This window comes from Kogia breviceps, chromosome 13, assembly GCF_026419965.1.
Source record: "Kogia breviceps isolate mKogBre1 chromosome 13, mKogBre1 haplotype 1, whole genome shotgun sequence".
Classification (NCBI taxonomy): domain Eukaryota; kingdom Metazoa; phylum Chordata; class Mammalia; order Artiodactyla; family Physeteridae; genus Kogia; species Kogia breviceps.
Window position 1 is genome coordinate 46,809,362 of NC_081322.1, and position 27,310 is coordinate 46,836,671.

General features: G+C 37.1%; 1 protein-coding gene across 4 annotated transcripts in view; it reads right to left on the minus strand.

Annotated features, from left to right (window-relative positions):
- Positions 1-10,492: 10,492 nt before the first annotated feature.
- The window catches only part of FRK (fyn related Src family tyrosine kinase), a 117,969-nt gene continuing 101,151 nt past the window's right edge, over positions 10,493-27,310 (minus strand). Inside the window, exons 4-8 of one of the 4 annotated variants that reach the window (XM_059083035.2) lie at positions 26,016-26,184; positions 23,273-23,431; positions 14,351-14,532; positions 13,120-13,285; positions 10,493-12,731 (exon numbers count right to left, since the gene is read on the minus strand). In XM_059083035.2, the coding sequence (XP_058939018.1) occupies positions 12,529-12,731; positions 13,120-13,285; positions 14,351-14,532; positions 23,273-23,431; positions 26,016-26,184 (879 nt within the window). In that variant the 3' untranslated portion in view covers positions 10,493-12,528. Of the gene's footprint in view, positions 12,732-13,119; positions 13,286-14,350; positions 14,533-23,272; positions 23,432-26,015; positions 26,188-27,310 lie in introns of all 4 variants that reach the window. The other 3 variants (XM_067011697.1, XM_067011698.1, XM_067011699.1) reach the window with 3 other exon arrangements.

Here is a 27,310-nt window from a genome sequence, read left to right on the forward strand (position 1 = left end):
TTCTCAGTCTAAGATTTGATAGATCACTTCCTATCCTGACTTTCAAGTTGCTTCAAATTATTAAGTCACAAACCTGACAAACAGATACCACCCACAGCAGGTTCCATGTGTATTTAGTTTTCGTTCTTAGCATGGATGAAAATAGAAACAACAAAAGTACTTCTTTTACCTAGTTTCTGTAAATGAGATGATCCATCTTTATACTAAATTTGGATTCTATTGATCCCAACCACAGGTAACTTGTTTGAGAGAAGGGAATGGAGATAAAGAATCCTTGTAAAATTTAGCCCGGGATGAAAATGAATTTAATCCATTTGTTTCTATTTATCCTGGAAGCAGGTATTCTAATGAATGTATCAGGAACCCTATCCTGTGACTCTCTGTAGAAACCTTTGAAGAAAAGATTTATTATCACCTGATTTTTTTGTAGAAACAGAATTGTGAGTAGGTGAATACTGGAAAATATCTTTTGACATGGAGCTTTTAGGCTCCATTATTCACATTTACTCTATGGTACCAACTGCATGATATCTTAACTGGAAGCAGAAAGTTTCACCACTTGACCACCAGGCACCAGCTGATCTAGGTATAAGCAAACCACACCATCTCCAATATGCTCTTGGGGTATACCTGCAACCTGCTGAGAAGACAGAAGCTGTGCTTTAGTTGTGGAGATTTGGGCTGTCTCACTTTTTAATTTATTCATGCAAATATTATATATTGGTTGCCTACAGTGTGCCAGTGCTATGCTAAGATTTGGTCATTTGTAGTGTGAGGCCAGCTTCCTCTAGGACAAGAAAATAATTGTAAGCTGCAAGGTGGGGTTCTATTCATGAACACGAACTAGGTCCAACTTAGATTGTTCAGTATCTTTGGTGGACTCTGGCCATTTTCATATTCGTTATTCCATGTGATACACATATTTTTTAAGAGTTTTAAAAATGGGACTGAGAGTGATTAATTAGTCAGCTCAAGGTCACAGAGTTAGGGCACAGGCCTTCTCCTCCACATACTGAGTTCTCTCTACCAAACCTCGTTACATGCTGCATTGCTACCCTGGAGCCACCTGTCCTAAATCAGTGTTTCCTCTTCCATGATATATTCCAGACTGGAAGGAAAATGTGAGGCAAATAAACATATTTTATGAGGGCCAAGAAATTCCAAAATCCTCTAAAGAAAGAGATTACATTTTTTAAATAGGAATAAAATGTAAAGAATAAATTGAGAAATATGGCTAATAAAGGTAGGTTAAAAATAGGTCAAACATAAAACTAATTTTAAACATTTTGATCAGATAAAGGGATCCCTAAAAATTAAATGAAATATTTAATGGACTAAAAGGGTCAAAAGCCAAAAATGTAAAACTAAGTTCTTTCATGTCTTAAGAGAGAGGTCACAGGTTGAAAAAAACCTAGTCAGTTTTCAAATATCACCCGAGCTTGAAACTCAGACTAGAAGCTTGTAAATTTTATACCATATTTTTTCAGACTAGAATATAGGTCCTTAGCTTAGCATGCAATTCCCTTCAAAACCTGATGTTGACATCCTCTTCCAACTTGTATTAACCCTCTATTCTGATCTCAGTGTGTCTCCTGAGCCTTTGTAATAATAGCCCATGCGTGTCTGGGTGACACCACTTACCACACTATGTTATAGTCATCAGTTACCCAAATTCCCCATAGATGACTATCTTGGAGGACAGAGACCTGATCTTGACAGCTAACATGTATTGAGTGAATAGGCATGTGCCAGATAACACTCACTCCAAGTGCTTTTCTCACTTAATTTTCAAAACAACTCTCTGACCTAGGTACTATCCTCATTTTACAGATAACAGGTAAAAGAGATTCAGTACCATGCTCAAGGCTAAGGACTAGTAACCCAAATCTCGAATTCTAGAAATCTAGCTCCAAAGCCTTAGCGCATAACCACACCAGGCTTCCTCTATTGTTCATACTTTTACCCCCAAACACTAACCGAGTCCCTCGCGTGGAGCAGATGCTCATTACATGTTGGACTGATGATTGAATGAAAGCCCAGATCAGTTCCTCCTCCACCACTGCCCACCCTCCTTATATCTCAACCTTCATTGCAGGAGATTTACTGCCCAGACTAAAATTAAATTAGATTGCTTTCCTTAACTACACACTGACTAACTTGTGAAGGGCGACAGCTCAGAAATATGTTATGTGGCAAGGGGATAACAGTCCAGAACTAAGTTCTCCACGCATTACCCACTAAGTGATATTTGAGAGTTGGCTGTATTTGATAACACATACTTAGATCCAAATATCTCAAGACCGTCATGAAATATTCATGGCTTTATATTTATGAAATCCTCATTGCAATTCATAAATACTAACAATAATATTTTACCAAGAGCAAAAAAAAAAAGGCTTATAGAATTAAGTGATTTGATTTGGCAAAGATCTGTCAGTAAATCTCTGGCTGAGACTGAAATAGATACTATAAATCTGACTACTAAGTCTCAAGAGGGAAGAACTAGTTTTCTCCCACCAGCTCACCGTCTTGCTGCTAACTACATTTTTTCTTCTTCCTAGTTCCCTTTTTCTCCTTTCCCCTCTTATCTCATTCCTACCCTTTGCCAAACACAGGAAGTATGTTGTAGGGAAAATAGGACAACCCCTGTGGGATCCGTAAAGAAAAAAATCCCTGAATTCCTCAGAAAGCATCCACCCTTTCCCTTTCAGGAAGCTTTGTCTTCTCCTGAAACGACTTAGTAGTTATAAAGGTATTACTGAAAGCTTGTTCCTTAGGTAAATCCAATGTTCTCTTAAATGGGCCCAAAGGCAAATTTTCTCTTAGCACAGCATTCTGTCAGAACCAGACTGGGGTTCTAACATTCTATGTTTTCTCATCCGTCTTACCCCAGAAACAATAAGACCAACAAGATGTAAAGTCAACCTTCCATTGGCATTTTTACAGCATTAATCAAGTAGTGCCTCCCTTTCTTGAAACCTTCTCACCATGGAAGAGACTACCAGAATTTAACCATGTAATGTCAAAAATGAGAAAGAAAATTCAATTGTATCACTTATTCAGAAAAAGTACATGAATCTTCCTAATAAGTCTTTTACACAGTATTAAAAATTTTATTATCATAATAGAATGAAACTGAAGGATGTAATTCTTCTTTAGTCAACAAATTAACTTAAAATCATAATATTGAGTAGATAATAAAGTACAGATCAGCTGGTTTTCGGATCCACCAAAAAGTATCTATGTAATTAGATAGCCTTAAAAGGTTAAATCAGAATCTATATTTGACACATTAATACGTTTAAATTTTATGCTGAAAATGCATTAAAGATTTAGTGGAAGAAAATAAAATTATTCTAAGGTTCCAAATTAAGTAGAGTTAATGCCACAAACAATATATCATTTTCACTGTTTTGTGAACTAAAAGTTCTAAACCACAGTAGGAAAAATTGCACAACTTTTCACTGGTATAATAATAATTTAACTCTCCTATGGTTGAAAAAATGAACTATGATTAGTTGTCGGTTTTGCCAGTTGGTACTGAAAATGTATTACTTTTTGTGTTAATAACAAAATCCAAATGCCAGTAATTTTTAAAAATTAATTTTACAGAAGTCCATTCATACTTCTTTGTTAAAAGAGTGAATAAGCAAAGAAAGCAAGCAAAGATATATAAAAAATATTTCAGTGCTTTTGAAATATAATTGGGCATGTGGGAAGATATTGAATGCATCATAAAAATACATATAAAAATGAGAGCTGAAATATTAGAACCTATATATAGAAAAAGAAACATTCATGAGGGCTATGTACCAGTAACTCTACTTTGGTGAGGAGCACTCAGTTACTTTGATAATTAGAGTTTGGTGAGACATGAACTATGTAATATTGCATTTCTCCAAAACTGGGAGCATTGTGTTGTAATCTGTAATCAATGCCTTCATTGCAGGTCTGAGCATAGTTACCTACGATCAAGTGAGCTTACTTCCAGTAATTTTTTTCACATGGACTGAATATTATATGAGACTTTTAGATTATTTTAAGGTCCCTTTTCTTTTTTTCTTCCAATCAAAAGCTCTTTGGCAGCAATCTGGGCCCCCACCTGCTGGTCAGCTTGAGAACTTATGGAATTAATTTATCCTGCTGCTTTGACTTTTGGCTGTTACTTAAGATTGGCACCCATTCCCATTTGCACAACATAGCACAACTTGCATGCTTTAAAATATTTTTAATGTGCAGCCACAAAATCAACTCTTGAAGTTTATCTTTGCTGTTCTCTAAATTAAGTGCCATAAGTTTCTCCAAAATACAGGGAAGAAACAATTAACTTGAAACAATTTTATTTATGCCAAGTCTTTTCCTGAAGATTTGCAAATAATTCTGCAAGGATTTAAGGAGTCTATGAAGCAGTTTTATTTGAACGAAAATCTCTCTCAAATGACTAAATACCTCTTTCTATTATTTTTGCTTCTGAGTTTTTATTCCAAAAGATGGAGAACTCCTGAGAGACTGACAAATGATCTCCGAGGTTTCTACCAACTCTAACATTCTTCAGTTCTATGAAAATAGATTAATGCTGATAATGCCCAGGAAAGATTTTACTACAAAATCACTTCTGTCTGACTCAGGTCCTAAAACTCAGGGTTTGAACTAAGGATATCTTAAAGCCAAATAAGAACATTTCTGCACTATTCATAAGCTGATTAACCAAATAAAGGAAGAACAATTTCTCCTAAGACTTTGATGATACGTTTTCTTAAAATAGCTTTGCCTTTCTTTGCTTTATTTGCCTTTCTTTTTCCCTTTTATTTTTTCTTATAATTATATTCTTTGGGGTGGTTCATATGTCTTCTCCCTGAAATATTAAAACTCCAGCTTTCTTATCACCTCTTTGATACTATTTTAACATGCTCTTAAATGGATTTCATAATTCATCTGCAATAAGCAATATTGTTTCATTTTGAACAATTAGACCTGACATCCATATTGAAGGAAAATGAATAGATACTTTAGTTGGAATTACTTGATTTTTTTCCCCTGTTTCTCTAATCCAGATAAAACATTTCCAAAGAAAAGCCACCTATCTACTCACAGAATATTAGGAAACTAGATCAATCTTGAAGAAACGGGTAAGAAAACTTCACCATGAAATTTTCATTAAAATAAATGGTCCTGGAAGAGAGACGTATTCGTTCAAAACATGTTTTTGTAGGTTCCAGGCCTTAGTTCCCCTAAGGCAAAGATATTTCGTTTAACAACGAAATATTCATATTATAAAATTCATACAAATTCAGTGAGCAAGACAGCAGTTGTTCTTTCAGATTTATTTGAATTGGAAAATGTTCCCACACTATGTACTCTACTCCCGCTAAAGTAAATTCCAACAACCATCCTAACGGCATGCAAACAAGGTGTCATCTCCCTGATTCTTAGCAACACACACACCGGCCTCCCAAATCCCATACTCACGGTGAGCTGCTGCCTCTCTTACATTCACGACCACACATGGGGAAAGACTGCCAGGGCCATAGGCGTCGTCCCCACTCATCTCTCGCTTCTGCCTCAGCCTACTACAGTCCCACTTTTGATCCCATTTCTCCAGTGAAAATGCACTTCCTCAGGACCAAGTTGCTAAAAGCTAATGGAAAACCTTCACTTTCCAAGGTCCTTGACCTCTCATTAACATGCAATACAATTGTCTGTTCCTTAATTCTTAGCTTCTGTGAAAACACTCCTGATATTTCACCCACCTCTCTGGCTTCTTCTTCTCCACCTAAATTTAAGTGTCCCATCTCCTCAGGGACTAATGCTGAACCCTTCTTGTTCCTCATTCTCCATTCTCTCCTTCAGTGCTCCCCTTCCCTTACGTGATTTTCTATGCCAACTCCTCCCAAATTTACAGTTGGCTTCGTACTTCACTTCTAGGCTCCAGGTACAAATACTCAACTCCTTAACATCTCAAGTTGGATGTCACGGCAGCTAATCAGCTAATTAGCTCCAATGATCATCGTCTCCCTTACCTGCTTCTTTTCTTTTATGTTATATCTAGTTTTCCATAGAGGACATGTGAGGTCATTCTTGATACCTAACTATTCCTCATCCACAAAACCAAACAGTTATCAAGTGCTGCTGGTTCTACCTCCAGTGTCTCACGTGTGTTCATTGTTTTCTCTACCTCCTGCCATCCACTCACCTGACCCACTATCATCGCTTCCCCGATCAGTCTTCCTAGCTTGTCTCCCCATATCCATTCTCCATACATTATGAAAATAATATTTTTAAAGTTCAAATTCGATTATGCTACCAATTTAAAGGCTGTCAATGTCTGTCCAGGGAGATTAAGATTACAAACCAGGACTACACAGCCCCCCAGGATTGGGGCAGGCCCTGCCTGGCTAGCCCTAATTTGTGCCTTTCCCCCTCACTTCACACACTCCTAGAAGTCTTGCCAAACAACTTTCTCTTACATCTCCTAGGCTCCCCTAGCTGCAAAAGAGGCTAAGAAATGTGATCTTTTAGCTGGGATCCAAGAAAACAGGTTCTGCTATTAAGGAGCAAGGAGAGAATGGATACTGGGTAGCAGCTTGCAGGCAATAAGTTAATTCTTAGGAAGAAAATGAGAAAGTAAAATTGTGCTTATAGGTTTATGAGTTGAGATTCACATACCCCAATCTGCCTCTCTTGATAGATTGGAAAGTTAGGAAAGCAGTGTCTATTTCTCTCGTGTTCACAATTTTATCTAAGCATCTAGCCCAATGTCTGCTACTTATAGGTAATCAATATATGTTTGCTGAACAAATTAATAAAATAATCAAGGAAAAGAAATGGATAAATGAGTATACACGACTCTCCACCACACAATATCTCTTAAAACTTACTTGACGTTTTAACGCAGTATGATAGTGTTAGTGCTATTTACTAAGAATCTCTGGTGCCCTATATCTGGGTACATGGTAGGATTGCACATCCTGCACTCCTTGTGTCTGGGTGAAGCCCTGTGATTGTGGCCAATGAGTTGCAAGCCCAAGGATTTATTTGCCAACATGAGACCCACCAGCACTCTCATTCCCCCTGCCAGAGCAACCAACAACTTAAGAGCTGGTAGTTTCTCCATTTGCTTGGGTTTCTGAGAAAGGTGATGTAAAGCAGCCAAACTTTAGTGAATATGTGACATAAGCAAGACCATATTCCTAGGATTCACAGACTTTCCCCATCATACAAATGTAAATTCTTTTAATATAGTCAACTGAGGAAACATCTTACTTGCTATGAAATACATTAAATTTATGTAGTGGATTCACAACTAACTTGACCTCTGAAACAATAAAGTCAACTTTTAAAAGTCAAGTTAAAAATAACCAGTTTGGGGCTTCCCTGGTGGCGCAGTGGTTGAGAGTCCGCCTGCCGATGCAGGGGGCGCGGGTTCGTGCCCCGGTCCGGGAAGATCCCACATGCCGCGGAGCGGCTGGGCCCGTGAGCCATGGCCACTGAGCCTGCACGTCCGGAGCCTGTGCTCTGCAACGGGAGAGGCCACAACAGTGAGAGGCCCGTGTACCGCAAAAAAAAATTATAATAAAAAAAAATAAACAGTTTGAAATAACTAGCATAATAAACAAACCCAGTATGAATGAAAAGAGAACACTTAAGGTAAAATATATTTTCAAGAAAAGGCTTTACCTTAGTATTTTAAAGAACACAGAAATAAAAATTCCTTAAAAATTAAATACTTGCCTTGGAACCAAAGTAAGTAATACCAGTATAACAAGTGGTACAATTAAAAGAGGTCTTTTTATCCTTTTTGTTACACATATAAATTAAGCACGTGTGATGCATTCACATGTAATTGAACCTAATAAATATTAATAAAGAGTACAATATAGAAATACACATTTTTTAGAGACAAAAATCTCACTGAGGTAACTTTAAAATATATTAATCTGGCTAATCTGCTTTGTTTGCCACTTTCTGAATCTATAATTAAATGTAGCTTTCAAAAAAATGATTAAAAGCTATCATATCTTTTATCCTGAAATTGTGTAGGCCATAAAAATTAAACATAATTTGGCTAATATCAAGCAATTTTATCCTTCACAAATAGTACGATTAAAGCCTCTATTCTAAAATTTCAAGAAATCACTACTAAACAATATTTAGCTTCTTCCAAACCAAGCAATTTTAGTTGCTTTTAACCATTTTTCCCTAACATACAAGTCCATGGTTATTATAGTATATGATTTGAATCTCCTGTACAGCAATACACTTAACTAGATACTTAAGGCATGTTCGAGATTTGCTACCCTTTTCTGGAAGAGCTGATTATTTTCTACAAGGATGAAAAAGATGTTACATTGCAGTCAGTTGCATTAGATGACTAATAGATTAACTACCCAAGCAAGAAATATAAATGGAAATAATTGGGTGTCTCTTTCCTTATAACTTAATCTTATAACTCCTATGTAGATAGTGTCATCTGAGTACAGATTGAAGCTAAACTTGTTAAAGGCTCTGAGATTCAGGGTTGTACACTATTTTCATTCTCCAGTTCATTTCTAAATATAATAAATAATTTAAGAGTTTTACTATCAGTTCCTTAATATAAAAAAGGAAAATCTGAAGGAATTTAATGGGGCAATGTAGGCAGTGAAAAGATGACACTGTGAAAATTAAAATATTTCAAGGGTCATGGATTTAAAAGATTTGTAAGTATTCTCCATCAAACTTTCCAGCTTTATTATTATTTTTTTTTAGCCTACTCCATGGAATTTTGGGATCATGTTGAAGATTATAGATCAAAACTTCTCTGTAATGATGCCAGGAAATACAAGAACTGAACATTTCCGGATGAACCCACTGGCAATTCAAATACCCATGTATAAAAGCCTCATTTACTTTTCTTAAAGTGGCCTTTCACACAATCTGAATAAGTATCCAAAGTATCACCATTGTAATTCACATAATATATCTTTGCAGAGGCCTGAAAAGTCAGCACAAAACACACTACCAACCAGGCCATTTGGACCAGAAACCATATGCTCAAGTACACCATGAAAAACAGTATTTCAGATAGGCAGATGCTTGGCAAAGCCTTGGATTACCAGCTGAGCCCTGCTTCCTCCAGGAAACACCAGCTGGGTGACAGTCGGCATCCTTCCAGGGGCAATGGTTCCCACCGGGCCATCAGAGAATGGAAAGAGTTTGGGCCCCCTATAGTTCAGTCATCCATGCAGTCACCATGCAGACACACACTGTGAGCAAAATGTGTGAGTGAATGTGCCCAGCCTGATATTTCCCAATGTCTTGTTCTTCGGTGTCCTTTAAGACGACCCATTGCCACAGCCCATTTTGCAGATTGCTGGTCACTGAGACTTTATCTTTGTTTTTGATGACACAATATTCAGTTTTCAAAACTACTAGAAGCTGTACTCTGTGTCTCTTTTGACCTTAGACAATGTAAAGCTATTTCCTTCATAACCTTCTTAAAAGAGCCTTAATGGAATTTTGAGTTTTTTCTATTGTAAAAATTCTTAGGTTTTTGTCAAAAGAGATTTGAAATACCACAGGAAATGATGTACTCACATCCCTCACCACCACCTCCAAATAACTGAATTACATAAATAAAACATTACATAGAAAGTGCTTTGCTACAATTTAGGGGACGTAAATTTAACAAGAGCTGGCTCGTTGTAGGAAAATTCAACTTACCTTTTCCTGATCCTTTTATTCTATACAGGGAAAGAAATTTATGTCAGTTAAAAAAAAATTCTATTCCTGCTTCTCGTAACTGAATCCATTATTTTTCTCTGTGATCCATCAGGTAAAAACAAGAATAATAGATTGCTTTGACAGCAACTTGAACATAAATGTCTCCAAGAATCAAATGTGGTAAGTCAAACGGGTTTCAGGTAGTACAAAAACAAGAAAGGATAACCTTCTTTTTACATTTCAAAATCAGATCTCACTAAAAAATGTATTGTTATTAGCTGCTACAAAAAAAGTAAATTATATAGTAGTTGAATTTTCACAATGAAATGGGAATATTTTAATTCATTTCTCTATATGTTCAAGCAAGATTGAACTCCAAGAAATAAACTCAAAGAAAATGAGCTATTTTCTTTTAATTTTTAATAACTGGTTATTTATAATTTGCTCTTTGCCTTAGATTCTATGACTTTAAATAAATAATTGAATTTGTCCTATACATAGTCAACTAATTAGAAAGATTAGTGTTGACCTTCCCTTACAAATATTTCCTGTTCATAAAGGAATCAAGGGGCTCTATAACTGTTAGCTCCATATGACCCATTTTAGTTTCAAAAAAGTTTAAGTGTATATACACATACATACACCTATTTTATATGTATAGTATAGATACTTCATCTCAGGGGACTTTCTCCTTAATGGACACCTACCCAGGATCCAATCTTCTTGAATTTTATTCAGATAAGCCAATCTCCCAACCTGTCTCCAGAAAAGGTAACCATATTCCCAGCTTCAGTGTGGCAGAATTTATTCTCAGTCAGCACATAACAGTCTATCATTGGTCTAGGGTTAGGCAAATGACACCAGTTTGCCTGAACAGAAAAAGAATGATTTTTATGTAAGCTGAAAATGCAGAGAGAGGCTTCCCATTTTCTCCTGCTGGCTTCCCATTTGCTCCAACTGGGAACTCCAGTTGGTTCTGAGAGCCATCTGTGACCACAGGAATGAGGACAATGCTGATGGCAGAGGGAAGGTTGGGAAAGGACTTGGGTCCTTGTTAACATCATTGAATTGTTAATGGTATTGTGCGTGGAGTCCTCCCTATCTTGTTAAATAACAAAATTTCAACTGAGTAAATTTAAAGATCAAATTGGCTTTATTCAGTGATTCATGAATTGGGCAGCATCCCATTTAACGAACAGAAAGGAGCTGGCCATGCTGTAGAAAAGCAAGGGCTTTTAAAAGCAGAAAGGGGGTGGGAAAAGAACGTCATTAGCAAAGAATGCATTGTTTCTGACAAGGTCACCCTCCTGCCCTCCTAAGTGGGATGGAAGGGGTCTATCATGCTGGCCAGGTAATTCCAGGTTGACTGGTTAAAGATTACATTTCTGGGAAATGCTGAAACTGCAATTAGTTTAAGTATTAAGTCTTGGTTTGCTGATATGGGGCTTAGCACAAGTGACTCCATTTGGGGCCTGTTGTCTCCTTTTTAACAACTTCTGTCTTCCAGTTACAGAGTATACAGATTTACTTAGTGCTTAATCTACTTTGTGTTGGGGTTTCTGTAACTGCTTAGAAATGCTCTTCCTCCCCTTTAAAGAAAGATGAAAGAAGATACTCAAAATATTCTCAATATATTCAAAATTTTCTTATGAATTTTTTCATTCATATTGCTTTACATTAGAAGATCTTTGAATATATATTTGATTTTGAAACCCCCTTTGAGAGCTCTCCCTAATCATCTAATGAGGTACAGAACTTGATACACCCATTGCTTAAGAAGAAATAACATTCTTACAAAGGTTAATGAAAATTTAAGATGAGTAAAAACCCTCTTGTCCTATCAGACAAAAAATACAGTTTCATAACCAACGTTATGAAACCTTAATATTCCTTATTCCTACTCTCTAGATCTGAAACAGAGTTTGGCCTGTTTTGTAGCCTATATACCAAAGGTACATTTTTAAAATTATTCAGAAATCCCAGGTCTTAGCAATCCTACTGCTCTCCTCTCATTTTCCTAAACTATTTTGATACTTACTTCTCAGATCTGGCAGGCTATTAGATGTTTCTTGCATATTTCCAAGATAATAACTCATCAGCTTTGCAAGCTGATTCTTAGCATTAAGAGATTAAAACTAATGTGGATGAATCTCAGATGACACATACCGACGTAGAGAAAAATTCCATCATTTCCTTCTACAAAATGAGAGAGATTTTAATTCTTTTTCTCCACAGCTGCTTCATTTTTTTATGCATAGGAAAAAAATATGTGCAATTACTCCAAGTACAATCAAGTCATTTAAAATGCCTTTGCCATCATTGTAGTTACAGGATATTTTAAAAGAGAAAAAAAAATAATCTCAAAGCACAGGTCCTGCTGTGCAGCAAAGTAATCAAATTCCTTCATAATAACAGCCTGATGGGATTCAGCAATCCGAGGAATAATGAATAACCACCTTAATCAGTAAACAGGAAAATGCTACAACAGTCACTGTGTAAAAATTCGCTATCATCTGTTGATCCTCTTGAACGGCATTTCAAACAATAAATAGAAATGTGTCTCTTTCAAGAAGAAAAATAACTTTGTTTAGTGCATTTGATTTTGCCAGGCAGTGGGGAGATGATATTTCATCTTAGACTGTCCTACAGTATTGCCCAGTTGATAAAATGCGCATATAATCTTTTTTGTATTATATGGCCAAATTTACCTTATCACTTGAATATGTCAAGATGAATTCATTTTTACAGTTGGTTAATATGATTGTATTTCTGAACTGATTATTGAACTCTATTGCTACTTCATTATTTGATGTTCTTCAGTGTTCATCATGCAAAGTTATTTGTATCTGAAGAGTCTGTTTCAAAATAATCCTCAAATTTCCAATGCAGTGTCTCAAATGTTGGCCGGTCCTTAGGCTCTGCATTCCAGCACTCCAACATGATGTTGTAGAATTGCAATGGACAGTTAGATGGTTGAGGGAGTCTATAGTTTTGACCCAGCATCTGGATTACCTGAGCACCTGTCATACCTAAAAAATATAAAATGGAACCAACAAAAAGCAAGTTGGAAATCAGAGTCTTAAATACATAAATACTGACACTCTAGAGGACAAAGCAAATTGACTTCCCCGGGGAAACTAAGAAGTCTACCATCCTCTTCCCAGGCTGCAGAGACTAAACTAAATCCTGCAGCAAGTAATGTCTATAAGACTGCAATTCAAGAGCAAAGGAGAAGGAGGCAATAAACCACCTCATTAACGCAAATCATCATCATCAAATTTTATCTGTTATGCTCCCACAGGCACATGGTGTGGTCAGCCTCATAACTCTGCCCTCTAAGTCTGGGCAAAGCAGTTAAAGTCACACCTAAGTAAGTGACCTGCAGCAGAAAGGCCCACTTCAGAATTAATTACTCACCACTATAAGGCACTTTGCCATAAGTAATGATTTCATAAAGAAGGACTCCAAATGACCACACATCAGACTTAATGCTGAATTTATTAGTACGAATGGCTTCAGGCGCAGTCCACTTCACCGGCACCTTTATTTCGTGTTTAGATTCATAGATGTCTTCATTATCTACCTGTTAATGCATTAAGGAATCAAGCTAAGTTAAAGTGGAGGTTTTTTTTGGTCACCCTCATTCATCTGTAACTTGCTTTGCATTAAAATTTAGAGGGACAAGATTCAAAATGAGTTTAGTTCAAATGATAATTACAGTAGCAAATTCCAAATCTGACACACAAGACTGAATAATCTGTGGGAATTCATTAATGAAATATTATTTGAGAGCGTACTATGTGCTAAAAGTAGTACTGGAAGGAGCTACATATGGGAATACATATGGGAAATTCATCTGTGATGACCTGGTCTTTAGCAAGTATAGAAAGTGAAAGCAAAGCCTGTTTTCTGATTTACTGCTGGTATTGAAGAGCCACTGACGTTGATAATTACCATGTAACCATTTTCTAATACTGAAAAGTAGGATCCAGATGATCTAAATTAATATATCAACTCACTGGGGATCTAATTAATTTACAAAGAGAAAAGATAATAAATTCATAAAGATCAAAAGAGAATCATTTACTTGTGTTTCATGCTCCACACTCATATTTTTACGATACAACGTAGAAATAAAAAATTAAATTCAGAAAAAAACACCTAATATTATATCTCCTATATTAGTGTCTTCGGGCCTAATGTCATAAAATGGGAGCGGAGGTGGCAGGATTTTAAAAGCCAATGTTTGCTGAAGAATTTTGGCAGCATGCCTGGCAGCATGCATATTAGTCTGGCATAAAGTGAGCAACAATGGATAGGGTAACTCTGTACAAAGTGTGCTGCCTTTTCTAAGGGAAATAGAGGCAGACAAACAGAGGCTACTGGTACTGTAAAACTGATCATTTATTAAACTGTAAACTTAATTACATACTTTCCCATCTGGTTGATCATCGTTTTTTCTGTTTCTTTCTCTTTGGTGAAGAAATAGAAATAGGAAGTAGTTTGTCTGTAGAACCCTGGGATCCTGAAATGGTCTATGGACCAATAGAACTTGGAGAAATATGTAGAAAAATAACAGTAAATCTATTAGTATACTGGTCTAGCCTTTTGACTCATTACTAATTAATTAAAACAAAGCCAAATCTACCTTAAAAACTCTTGCAAGTCCAAAATCTGCCACTTTGTAGATACTATGTTCACCAACAAGGACATTTCTGGCAGCCAGATCTCTATGGATGTAGTTCTGGGACTCCAGATAGGCCATTCCAGAAGCAACCTGGGCTGCCATGTCTACCTGCTGCGTCAGATGGATTTCTGATCCAGCGTCATCTAGGTAAAAAGAGAAAATAAGAGATTCACTTTGGAGAACATTTGAACTATTGAAGCAAATTCTAAGAATTTTGATGAATGAGCTATTGGTGGGATAAAGTGTCATAGCACTGAGAGAAAATAAGTATAACAAGTACAAACCATTCCATTTCCTGTGAAGGGTTAATGAGGCAACAATTTTCAGAGCTCAAACACATTTCAAAGCTGAGGCCCTCCCTTCCCTAAATGAGCATTATTGGGAGAAAGGAGCAACAGTACCACATGATCCAAACACAGCTATAAATATCCAAAAGAGTCCAGGTATTGCCATTTTTAATACCACACATCACTGACTCATCTCTTCATGGAAATTGTTACTTGGTTGCCTCTGGATTTCTTTGAAACATTTCACAGTTGTTTTAGTCTTTAATCCTAAAAATAATACTAATTTGCATGGCTGAACCAGTGAAAAGTTCTCATTCTTCCACCATATTGTTCTTAAAAACTAGCTCACAAAATAATGAAGGCTCTATATATATAGTTATAAACTGTGTATATTACACTTGTACTCCATTAAGCTTGATGCATGCATTAAATTTTCCTTTCTTAGCCTGTTATTCTTAGAATAGGTTGTTCATCTCTCTATGAAGAGAGATAGGAAGGTATAGGCATGATATACCTTTCGTAGACATAGTTTCTCCTCCTGCTGATTCTATATAACTAAGTATAGGAAATTTATGTAGTAGAGTCAGTTTGATCATTACTAGAGAGATTAGTGTTTTTTTGTGGTGACTTTGTGAAATGGGGTCAGCCATCCCTGGATAAATGTTTAGTTGCCATACTGTTAGTAGATGTCTTCAAATTTCTGGAGAACTGAAAAGGTCTCATATACATCCAAATTATCATTATCCCTATCTGAATAAGCCAAATATTACCAAAAATGCATTGAATTTATGGTCAAGAGTCCCAGACACAATTCCTGACTTGAGCAACTATAGTACAGGAGTGAGGAAGATTGGTTTGAAGCTAGAGTGCCAGAATTTGAATCAGGGCTCTGCCTTACGCTTCTTCCCGACTTTGGGTGAGTTGCTTAACACTCCTGTGTCTCAGTTTCTCCATATATACAGCAATAATTATCATAACCTTGTGGTATTATTTGTTAAAATGAGAATTAAAATGAGTTAATACATACATGTAAAGCACTTAAAACAGTGCTTGGCACCTAGGAAGAACTTAGTAAAGCCTACCTGTTCTTATTATCTATCATTGCTGCTGCCTGATCAGAATTAAACAGATTAAGATTTGTTAAGCTAGAGATGCATATGGATTACCCAAGAGAAAATGTCTAAAAGAAGACAAGCATATGGTTCTGAAGCTCAGAGGGAAGCACGCAGCTAGAAATATGGATTTAACAGTCATTGTTTAGGAGCAAGGGTTAAACATTAAAAGTGGGTGAGATTGCTAGAAAGTGATAGAATCATGAGAAATGCCAACATTTACAGTGGGCATATAAAAATAAACCTGCAAGAAAACTGAGAGGAATCAGCCTAAAGAATGAGAGAAGAACCAGAAAAGAACATCATAACTGTCAAAAGTTTGAGAATAGAAAATCACCATCATTTTCAAATAAGTCCAGCAAGATAAGAACTAAAAAGCATTTCTAAAATATAATAATTAAGAAGTCACTGGAAACATTGGTTGCAGGAAGAAAGTCTCTCTGGAGATGGAGTATAAGGGGTTAAGGGCTGAAGGGGAGCTGAGGATGTGGAGATAGCAAGAGGAGATGTCAATTTCCAAAAACCTAGTCAAGAAGGGAAGACAAGAAGAAGCTAGCAGAGAAAAATGTAAGTCAAGGAAGGGAAAGCAATTATCATGAAGTTCCTGATAGTGAGGGATTGTCATTGATAAGGTAGTAGAGGAGTTTCTGGGCTTCTGGCTATGTTCTCATTCTTGATTTGCATAGTGGCTACACAGTTGTTTACTTGCTCACTTTATAATTACATGATAAATATATATGTAGAAAGGACGTAAATCGTGCGTGTCCTTTCTACATGTATGTCATCTTTTCCAATTAAAAAAATGAAATAAATGGAGTCAAGGAAAGTTTTCAAATGGGAAAGACCTAAGCACAGTTTGTGTGTGTGTGTGTGTGTGTGTGTGTGTGTGTGTGTTTTAATGCAAGCAGCACATTTAAATAGGCTCTGAGTAATAAAGGCCATTTATGACAAACTTGCAGGTAACATCATACTCAATAGTGAAAAGCTGAAAGCTTTTCCTCTAAGATCCAGAATAAGGCAAGGGTGCCCACTCTCACCACTTCTATTTAACATAGTATTGTAAGTCCTAGCCACAGCAATCAACAAGAGAAAGAAATAAAAGGCATTCAGACTGGAAGAGAAGAAGTCAAACTTCTACTATTGGCAGATGACATGATACCATATACAGAAAATTCCAATAATAAATATAATTCATTTATTATTAGAACTAATAAATGAATTCAGTAAAATTTTAGGATACAAAATTAATATAAAGAAATCTGTTGTATTTCTATACACTAATAATGAACTATCAGAAAGGGAAAACAATGAAACAATCCCATATACAAGCAAGTAAAAAGAATATAATACCTAGAAATAAATTTAACTCTGAAAACTATAAGACATTGATGAAAAAAATTGAAGATGATACAGATGAATACAAATGAATGGAAAGATGTTATGTGTTCATGGATTGGAAGAACTAATATTGTTAAAATGTCCATTTTAACTACCCAAAGCAATATACACATTCAATGCAATCCCTATCAAAATACTCACAAAATACCGACAGAGCTAGAACAAATAATCCTAAAATGTGTATGGAACCACAAAGGACCCTGAATAGCCAAAGCAATCTTGAGAAAGAACAATAAAACTGGAGGTATCACACTCTCTGACTTCAGACAAAGCTATAGCGATCAAAGCAGTATGGTACTGGCACAAAAACAGACACATAGCTCAGTGGAACAGAATAAAGAGCCCATAAATAAACTCACGCTCACATGGTCAATTATCTACAACAAAGAATATATAACGGGGAAAAGAAAGTCTCTTCAATAAGTAGCATTGGGAAAACTGGACAACTACATGTAAAAGAATGAAACCAGACCATTTTATCATATACAGAAATAAATTCAAAATGGGTTAGAGGCTTAAATGTAAGACCTGAAACCACAAAACTCCTAGAAGAAAACATAGCCAGTAATCTCTTTGACACTGGTCTTAGCAGTACTTTTTTGGATCTGTCTCCTCAGGCAAGGGCAACAAAAGCAAAAATATACAAATGGGACCAAATCAAACTAAAAGGCTTTTGCACAATGAAGGAAATCATCAATAAAATGGAAAGACCGTCTACTGAATGGGAGAAGATATTTGCAAATGATATATCCAATAAGGGGTTAATATCCAAAATACATAAAGAACTCATACAACTCAACATCAAAAACAGATAAACAATCTGATCAAAAAATAGGCAGAGGACGTGAATAGGCATTTTTCCAAAGAGGACATACAGATGGCCAACAGGCACGTACGTGAAAAGATGCTCTAATCACTAATCATCAGAGAAATGCAAATCAAAACCATGAGATATTACCTCACACCTGTAAGAATGGCTATCGTCAAAAAGACAAGAAACAGGGGCTTCCCTGGTGGTGCAGTGGTTGAGAATCCGCCTGTCAATGCAGGAGACACGGGTTTGAGCCCTGGTCCGGGAAGATCCCACATGCCGCGGAGCAACTAAGCCCGTGCACCACAACTACTGAGCCTGTGCTCCAGAGCCCATGAGCCACAACCACTGAGACTGCGAGCCATAACTCCTGAAGCCTGGCACCTGGAGCCCATGCTCCTCAACAAGAGAAGCCACTGCAATGAGAAGCCCACGCATCACAACAAAGAATAGCCCCCACTCGCCGCAACTAGAGAAAGCCCGCACACAGCCACAAAGACCCAATGCAGCTAAAAACAAAAACAAAAACAAAAAAGACAAGAAATAACCAGTGTTGGCGAGGATGTGCATAAAAGGGAACCCTAGTGCTTTGTTGGTGGGAATTTAAATTAGTGCAGCCACTATGAAAAACAGTATAAAGATTCCTCAAAAAATTAAAAATAAAACTGCCACATGATCCACCAATTCTACTCCTGAGTATTTACCTGAAGAAAATAAAAACACTAATTCAAAAGATATATGCACTTCAAAGTTCATAGCAGCATTATTTATAATAACCATGATATGGAAGCAACCTAAGTGTCCGTCAACAAATGAATGGATAAAGATGATTGGAACCCCGGCTGACACCGTGACTGCAGCCTTATGAGAAACCCTGACCCAGAAGACCTGGCTCAGCTACACCTGGATTCCTGACCACAGAAACTGTGAGATAATAAATGGTGGCTGCTTTAAGCCACTAAGTTTGGGGGTAATTTGTCTTGCAGCAATAAATAATAGGTAGATATTAGGAGAATAATATCAGTGCTATGTATACGGTTAAAAGCATGGACTATGGAGCCAGATTTCCTGGGTTTGAATTCTTGTTCAACCACCTTGAATAAGTTACTTAATCTCTCCATACCTCAGCTTCTTCAACTGCAAAATGGGGATGATAATAATAATACTTAGTTCACGAGGTTGTTAGAAGAATGAACTAAAATAATACTTGTATAGGACTTAGAAAAATTCCTGGCACACAGTAAGTGCTATATAGTGGTTTTTAGAGGAAAAAAAAAATTAAAATATATATGCTCCTCTCCTACCACTATCCCATATGGTTGATTTTCCAGTAAATCACCTCATTTAATACTCAGAACAACTATAGGAAGTATTTTGCCCTGTTTGATAGGTGTTCCTACCACTCAGAGGAACAGGTAATAATTGATAGAGTAGAGATTCAAATCCAGGATATGTTGGAGGCTGAAATCTCATGCATCATAAATTTATTCTGTACTGCTTCCCTAAAATCCACCTTACACCCCTGAGCACCCAAAGTCAGGGGCTATGAAGAGACTTCCATTCATGCTGACAGCACATAGTTATGGAGTTGTGTTCAGTTAAAGGGTATCTCAGTGAAAACATTCCTGTCTGCTTCAATCCACTTAACTGAACTGTCTGTGAGAATGATGAACAACATGCTAGGACCTGATTTGTAAAACAAAGAAACTATACTGACACATACTAGATGCTCTATAAGTATTTATTGGAAAGAAAACAAGCCCAGCTAAAGTAAACAAGGCAGATATTTATCCTCTTTAAACTTCAGTAAGAAATACCAGGCATCGATTACCCTTAGTGCTAAAGTTTTTTGACAAGCCTTTTCCATTTTGGAGAAATGTATTACCAAAAAATATTCAGCCAAGCTTAGGGACTACGAAGATGGTTCTATAGAAAAATGTGTGTTAGTTCAGCTATCAAATACAACATCTAATCCTATTACAGTGGCTATAAAAAGGTTTTCATTGACAGGCACAATAGTGAAGGAAACTGAGTAGTAACATATTTTCTGCCCTGAAAAGTACAGTGGCCTAGGAACTGCATACAACCTCAGAGCACACTTCTAATACAGCAGCCAGATGTCAAAACTGATATAAACGTTCATAGACCTGTGACAATTTATATCTGCAGCAAGGACATATTTTCAGTTACGTTCCATTACTCAAGAGCATTTCAGCTTAATAATATTTACCATTATGGGATGTTGAAGAGTGGCAGATACATTTTAAGATTACTTTGTTGAAATCAAATCCTCTTGACTGGGAAGGGATTGTCTGTAATGAGCATGCCTTCATTACTCCCCCTGGCTGCTAAGTATCCGGGCAAATGAAGGCCTCTGTAAACCTGACCCTGATAGTTCAACCCAGAAGATGACAGAGTTCGAGCTCAACCCTGAGTAAAACACATCAACAAACCACAGAAATCCTCAATGTCAAAGGAATTTGCAATATACTAAGCGTATCTTTGCAAGCTGATACCAAGCGCAACAAAACAAGTCCCAGCCGTATTAGGTTCAGGATAGCCCTGACTTAATCTATACATTAATTTATTCATTCACTTAGTCAACACACAATTAGTGCACACGTTCTGTGTGCCTGACACCATTCTAGCACTAAAACAAAGAAAAATCTCTGTCCTCTCCAAGTTGTATTTTAGAAGACACTAAAAATAAGCTACATAAATATGTCATGCATTATATGACGACTAACAGCTAGGAAGAGAAAACAAAAAGCAGGAAAGAGGAATACAAAGAGTCAGCAAAGGGAGATTAAATTTTAGAATTTAGAGGTTGACCCGGGAAGGACTCGCTGTCATGGGAATACCTGAGTAAAGACTTTATTCAGGAAGTGAGAAAATGAGTTGTGCGGATAAGTAACGGGAAAAATTTTCAGGTAGAGGAAAGGCAAGTGCGCAGGGCCTGCAGCAGAGCACAGGTGGAAGATACAAAGAGAAGCAAAGAAGGGCAGTGCAGGTCACAGAGTGAACCAGGGCAAAGCTGCGGGAGACTGGGTCGGAAAGGTATTGGAGAGCTGGGTCAGGCAGGATTTTATGGGTTACACAGAGAGAACCAAGGAGTCACTGAAGGTTTGGGACTGAGGAGGGACGTGACCTGATTTACATTTTAACAGGATCTCTCCAGCTACTGTGTTGAGAAGAGACTGAAGGGGTCAAGAACCAAAAGAGGGAGACAAATTAGAAGGTTACTGCAGAATCCAGGAGAGAGCTGATGATGACTCGGACTGGAGTAGGAGTGTTGAGAAGTGGTAAAATCCTGGATATATTTGAAAAGCAAGCCAGTGGGATTTGTTGGTTGGTCAGATATAGGATGGGAGAAGTAGAGGTGACTCCAAGATGTTAGGCCTGTGTGTTGACATTGTCAGAGAAGGAAAGACCACAAGAGGTGCAGATTACTGAGGATAATATCAGAGATCGGTTTTTGGACAAATTATTTTGAGATGTCTAATAGACATATGTAGTAGAAATGAGGGCTGTTTGCAAACTTTTGTTTTTTCCTGCTTTTAAGCACTTTAGAGGGCTGTACTCCCCTACTCCCTTTGACTTGATTTAACCAAATGAAAAGGGCACAGAAATTACCTCTGTCACTCCTGGTCAGAAGCTTTAAGAGCCAGAATGAGAATAGTCATATCCCCTGCTGCTGCCAAGGTGATCAAAAGACCTGAGCCACCAGCCAATCTATATCTCACATGTAGCATGAGCAAGAATAAACACGTGTGTTAAGACTCTGAGATTTGGAGGGGTTTGTTACTGCATCATACCCATATTATCCAGACTGATACAGTGTTCACGTGGAGAAGTTAAGAAGGCAGTTGGATATATGATTCTGAAGTAATGGAGGGATATAATTTAGGCAATTGGTAATACATAAGTGTTATTAACCAATAAGACTGGTTGAGATTAGCAAGGAATCTGGTGATGTGGCAAAAGAGTCTTGGAAAATTCCAAGATATTGAGAGGTGTGGGAGATGAGAGAAATCACATAGATTGAGAAGAACTGGCAAGAAAGGAAGAGAAAAGGACATTGGATGAAGTGTACCAGAAGCCAAATGAAGGTAGTGTTTCCAGAAGGTAGTGTTACCAGAAGGAGACAGTGTCCATTGAGTTGAATACTGCTGATAGATCTGAGGATTGAGAATTGACTGTGAGATTTAACAGTGCGAATGTTTATAATTTGACAAAGCATTTCCGTTAGAGATGACCTGAAATGGCTCCTGTACTTTTGTCCCTGGGAATAAGGCAAAAGGAGTCAATGGCTGAGGTTAGTCTCTCTCTGGTGGGTAACACAATCTAATACTGTTAAATTTGATATCTTTATACAAGGAAGCTAGGTATATTTTTGTTTTTAACAGAACTTAGCAAGTCTTATGTTCTTTGTTCCTATCTAGTCTTGCAATTTAATATCACCAGCTTCACAAGTCACCCTGAAATGAGAGAATACTCCTATCTTTCCGATATCTTTGTTCCATTATCCTCACCTCCCTTTACCTCTATACATTCTATCAGTCCCACTCTGACATTCCAAGAAAGTATAGAAGATGCCTCTTTTTAAAGCATGAATTATTCTCTCAGTACTTGATCTCCACTTCTTTGAACATCTCATTTTAATGCTTATAATATTGTTGCTTATTAAATTATTAATTTGTAATAAACATCAAAATTCTACAGTGCCCTTAAGTCTTCTCAGACTACATGAAGCAGATGTAAAAATGAAGTAATAGTATATTTCTGCTTTTTAGTCTGAATATTCTAATGTTGCCTAGTCGTTGGAAGTATTTTAAATTCCAGCAAGCACAATGTTGTCCAAAACTGGCAAAGAGAAAAATGAGGGTACCTTTCCCTCCCTTCCCCCAAAAGCATTCCATGTCCCCTAATTCCAAGCCATAGAAAATACTGGTCCATGACTGATAATGTTCAATTAGTTATTGTAGGAAACAAAGCATCGTGAAAAATATCTATTCTTCAATTTTCCACATGACATTTAAGTACTCTGATACATCTATGGTGAACAATTTGTTCCTCCACTACATAAATATTTTTCCTCCCTTTGAGTACACAGTATATATCCTATTAAAGAGTAGTTGAGCAATTCAATGGTAAGACATTCATTGTCACAGATATACCATAGTAGATATCCTTATAGAAGCCTTGCTAAATTGACATTTATAGGACTAGCTAAACTAAATTCCTCTTTTTTCCTTTTATTAAGTCCTTAGCTTACTTTGGAGATATTCTTGCAGACTTCCATGTCTCATCATCTCTGTAATAATATAAATAGGATCTTCTAAAGTGCAAACAGCATAAAGCTGAATAAGCTTTGGATGTCTTAGGTTCTTCATTATCTGTGCCTCCCTCAGGAAGTCATTTGGATCCATTGAACCTGAAACAAGAAGAGGGGAAATCACTTTATGTTACTGAGGCATTCCTATCCTCACAGCAGCCTGGTGGGAATCACCAAGATTGCTTCCTGCCTCTCAGTAAAGTAAGAGCATCAGTGTCACAAATCTTCAGATTTATCAAGGAGGAGAATCAGTTCAACCAGGGCAACCTAATAACTGATGTGTTGGTGCATCAGGGCTGTGCAGCTTATGTATTATGACCTGTAGGTGAAGAGAGGTTGATTCAGGTCCATGTGAAAAATGAAGGAAAAAGGAAACACTGACGGTCTAATTGATAAAACAAGGCAGGCATCTTAGGAATACAAAGAGAAGACATTCTATTAACATGAACACTGGAAGACACTGAATGTTTAATTTTACTGTAGCAAGTTTTTCTGTCCAGGATGCAGAGAAGACTAATAGTTGCCCTGTCCTTGGTACCCACTGTGGGAAGAGCTGGATAACTTTCCTAAAAGGCAATGATATTCTGCCATATTTATGTCTTTAATTCTGCAAGGACATATATCCTTAGTACAGTCCAAGTAGAAAACATTCAAGGGCCACTCCCAAAACTTAGTGTTCTTTTCCTCCTCTTGAAGCTGATATTCAACATTTTCTCCTGTATTAATATCTCCACAGTTGGTTTTAATAGCATGACCAAATGATAAGGGAGATATTGGAGCCTATTTTGAAGACTCATCTACAATTAAATTGCACTTAAATGGCTCAACTCTGACTCACCATGCAAAATGACAAGTATCAACAGTTAACATCAAATAAAACCTAAGAGAAAGAAGAATACCTGGAGTTACCTTTCATTAGTCATTTAAAAATCTTTTATTTCTTTAGGATATGATGTTTCAGAGCCATTGTTGTAACTGAAGGCATACTGTCATTTCACATCTCAGTATTCACTATGGATAGTGCAAATACCATTTTCACTGATGCTTAAAGAGTCTTTTTCGTTCCTCATTCTCTCATATAGAAGACTTCACAGCTAATATTTGAACCCCAGGCATGGATAAGCTTCGACATTCCAACCTAACTCTCTGACTGTTTATTAATACGCAGTTAGAAAGAGTTACATGTGACCTGCAGATCATTTCACATGAAGTATTTAGGCAATCTATCCTTTGGTATGCCTTTTGAGAGTCTAGAAGTTCACTACCCAGGCTCCATCAAATCCTAGCTCACTGTGTCATCTTGAACAAGTTACCAAATGTCTCTGAACTTCAGTTTCTTCATCACTAAAACATGGTTGATAATCCTACTGACATAAAATCATTGTCAGGATAATAGCATTGTCTGGTACATATGTGTTCAATGAGTGTTGACTATATTTGTATTATTATTAATAATAGGCATATTCTTAGGAAAACCAGACAGATCAACAGTAAGCATTTCTTCACAGGCTGAGGGGAAGAGGCAAGGACTTACAGAGAGAGAATAGGGGGAAATGGCCTATTCTGTTCTCCATCAATTTTTGCTGAGCTCCCTCACTTCCATCTCTACCACTGTTCTGCTCCACATAATCAAATAGGATGAAAGTCTTGAATCATTGTGGCAAAATGGAGCTAAGAATAAAAGAGGCATCCAAACCATAATAAAGGATCGTTTTTTGTTATTATAATTAGTTTGGCCTATGGTTAGTTACGGATATAGTAGGATCATTCCCCCCCCCCCAAATAATCTGATTGATGAAGTTTCCAGTGATAGCAACAATTATGATCTCCATTCAGACGATTTCTCTACATTATGTTTCTATGTTGATGCTTTGGGTGGCCGTCAGATTCATGGAATGCAGGACACTTAAATCATTGCCAAATCACACCATCGCTAGAGCTGAAACCATGGTACGTCAGGAGCCTCTGCAGGGGAAGCCTGCTCAGAGCACTCCTTGGCTACGCTGGTTACAGCTGACCAGATGCACAGCAAAAGAGACCCAATCTCAACTCAGCTAGTAATGCAACATTAAATATTAATTTTTGCCTGTCAGAGCTACTGTGGGAGTTGATTTCAGGCTCATCTTTATTGCGTGGTAGTCTGCTAAGCAATAAATAGCTGAGAAGATTGATTAATGGCCCCAGCGAAGTGAAGACATTTAAGCAATCACCAAAGCTGTTTGCTGCTATTACACTGTAAATCAATAATAATTATTTCTCTTGGAGAGAAAACTATCATGGCGCTATTTTTTAATATATAAAATAAGAAATATAAGAAGTATAAGAAATATAAGAAATCTGATTTTTTATTCTCTTTTGACCTCCAAAAGGCCTTCCTTAGAGAGCAGTGTTAGGATGGATAGCTAGCTGCTTCTTTTTTGGAAAAAAAAATGATCAGATTGGACAATAAAGTTTAGTCTCAGTTGTTAATAAGATTAGGATTCAAAATCATAATCGTACCTGCAGTAATTCTGAAAATCTCAGGTGCTGGGCTAGATCATTGTGGTCACTACAGAAAGTGATTATAACACTTGCTTGGTGCCCACACTGGCTGTCCCATGACCTCTTGGACATTTACAGTGGCAAGTTGAGCTTATAAGTATCAACATATGACATTTAACCTTTGCCATTCTTGTTCTCGTACCTGGTTTTAATGTTTTTACTGCCACCAGAGTGGTATTGTTCCATAGGCCCTCCCACACTTCGCCGAACTGACCAGATCCTAATCTCTTCAGAAGTTGTATGGAGCTGCGGTCGATCTCCCACTGGTCCACGGTTTTATATGACAAATCAAAGGGAGCTGGAACTTGTATCTGCTTCACAGAATAATTAGAATACTGTTAAGAAAAAAGTTATATTCAACAATTTTTTCGTTGAAAATAACAGTCTAAGTACTTCTAAAAAGAGACATCATTTTTGAAAACAAAATATTGCAAATTTTATTCTAACTACTTTTAAATGGAAAGCAATTGTAGTAGAATCTGTATCTTTGCCTCTTGCAGCTGATCTCCCAAATCCTGCTAAGTTGGGAACCTTGCTGTCCATCTGTCCCACATGACACCCAAATACCTCCCTCTCACCTATGTGGTGGGAGTTCTCTTTGCCTCCTTGCCTACATAAATCAAGTTTCAAGGCTAAACTGAAGTTCCATCTCATCCACAATTATCTCCCCAACTCTTTGGCCTGTAGCATTTACCATACATATCACAAAATTTCCCATAATTAATTTCATCTTTTTTCAAATTCATTTACTCATTTGTTCACTCATTTCATTTACTCATTTATTTAATAAATAAATATTTTTCAAGCACCAACTAGGTTCCATTCTGTAAACAAAATAGGCAAGGTCTCTGCTCTCCTAGAGTGCCTAGTCTAGTTTGCTATCTGCCTTTAGAAATTTATCTTATCTCCTCCACTAAGTCATCAGCATCTTGAGTGCACAGAAGGTCACCTATGCTTTGTAAACCCTTTTCCCTACCAGAATTCAACAATATTGGTTAAACTAAGAATTTTTAAGTCATATCTTTGTATCAGGTGAACTATTTCTTAGCATAAGCTTAGATACTCTTGTGAGGTCATTCCTGTACCATCTAAGATGTACATACTTATACCAAAATTGCCTATTCACGTCTCAGGATTTAACTCATAAATTCCCTGCATACGGGACAGAATTCTTCAGCTTCTACTTGTCTGTAGAATTCTAATCAGGCATCACAAGGAAGCTTTCACCGGTCATCCAGGTATAAACCACAGGGTTGGCTATACCACTGACAGTACATGAGACCTGAACTCTGATGCAGAGCTGAGGGCTTGCCCCACTGAGGTGTATGACCACTACTTAACTTTAAACACATTTAGGTAAAACATGCAAACAACAGAATTTAATGACAGATGTAGATTAATTCTATAAATGATACCTCCTCCCACTAAACAGCCAGG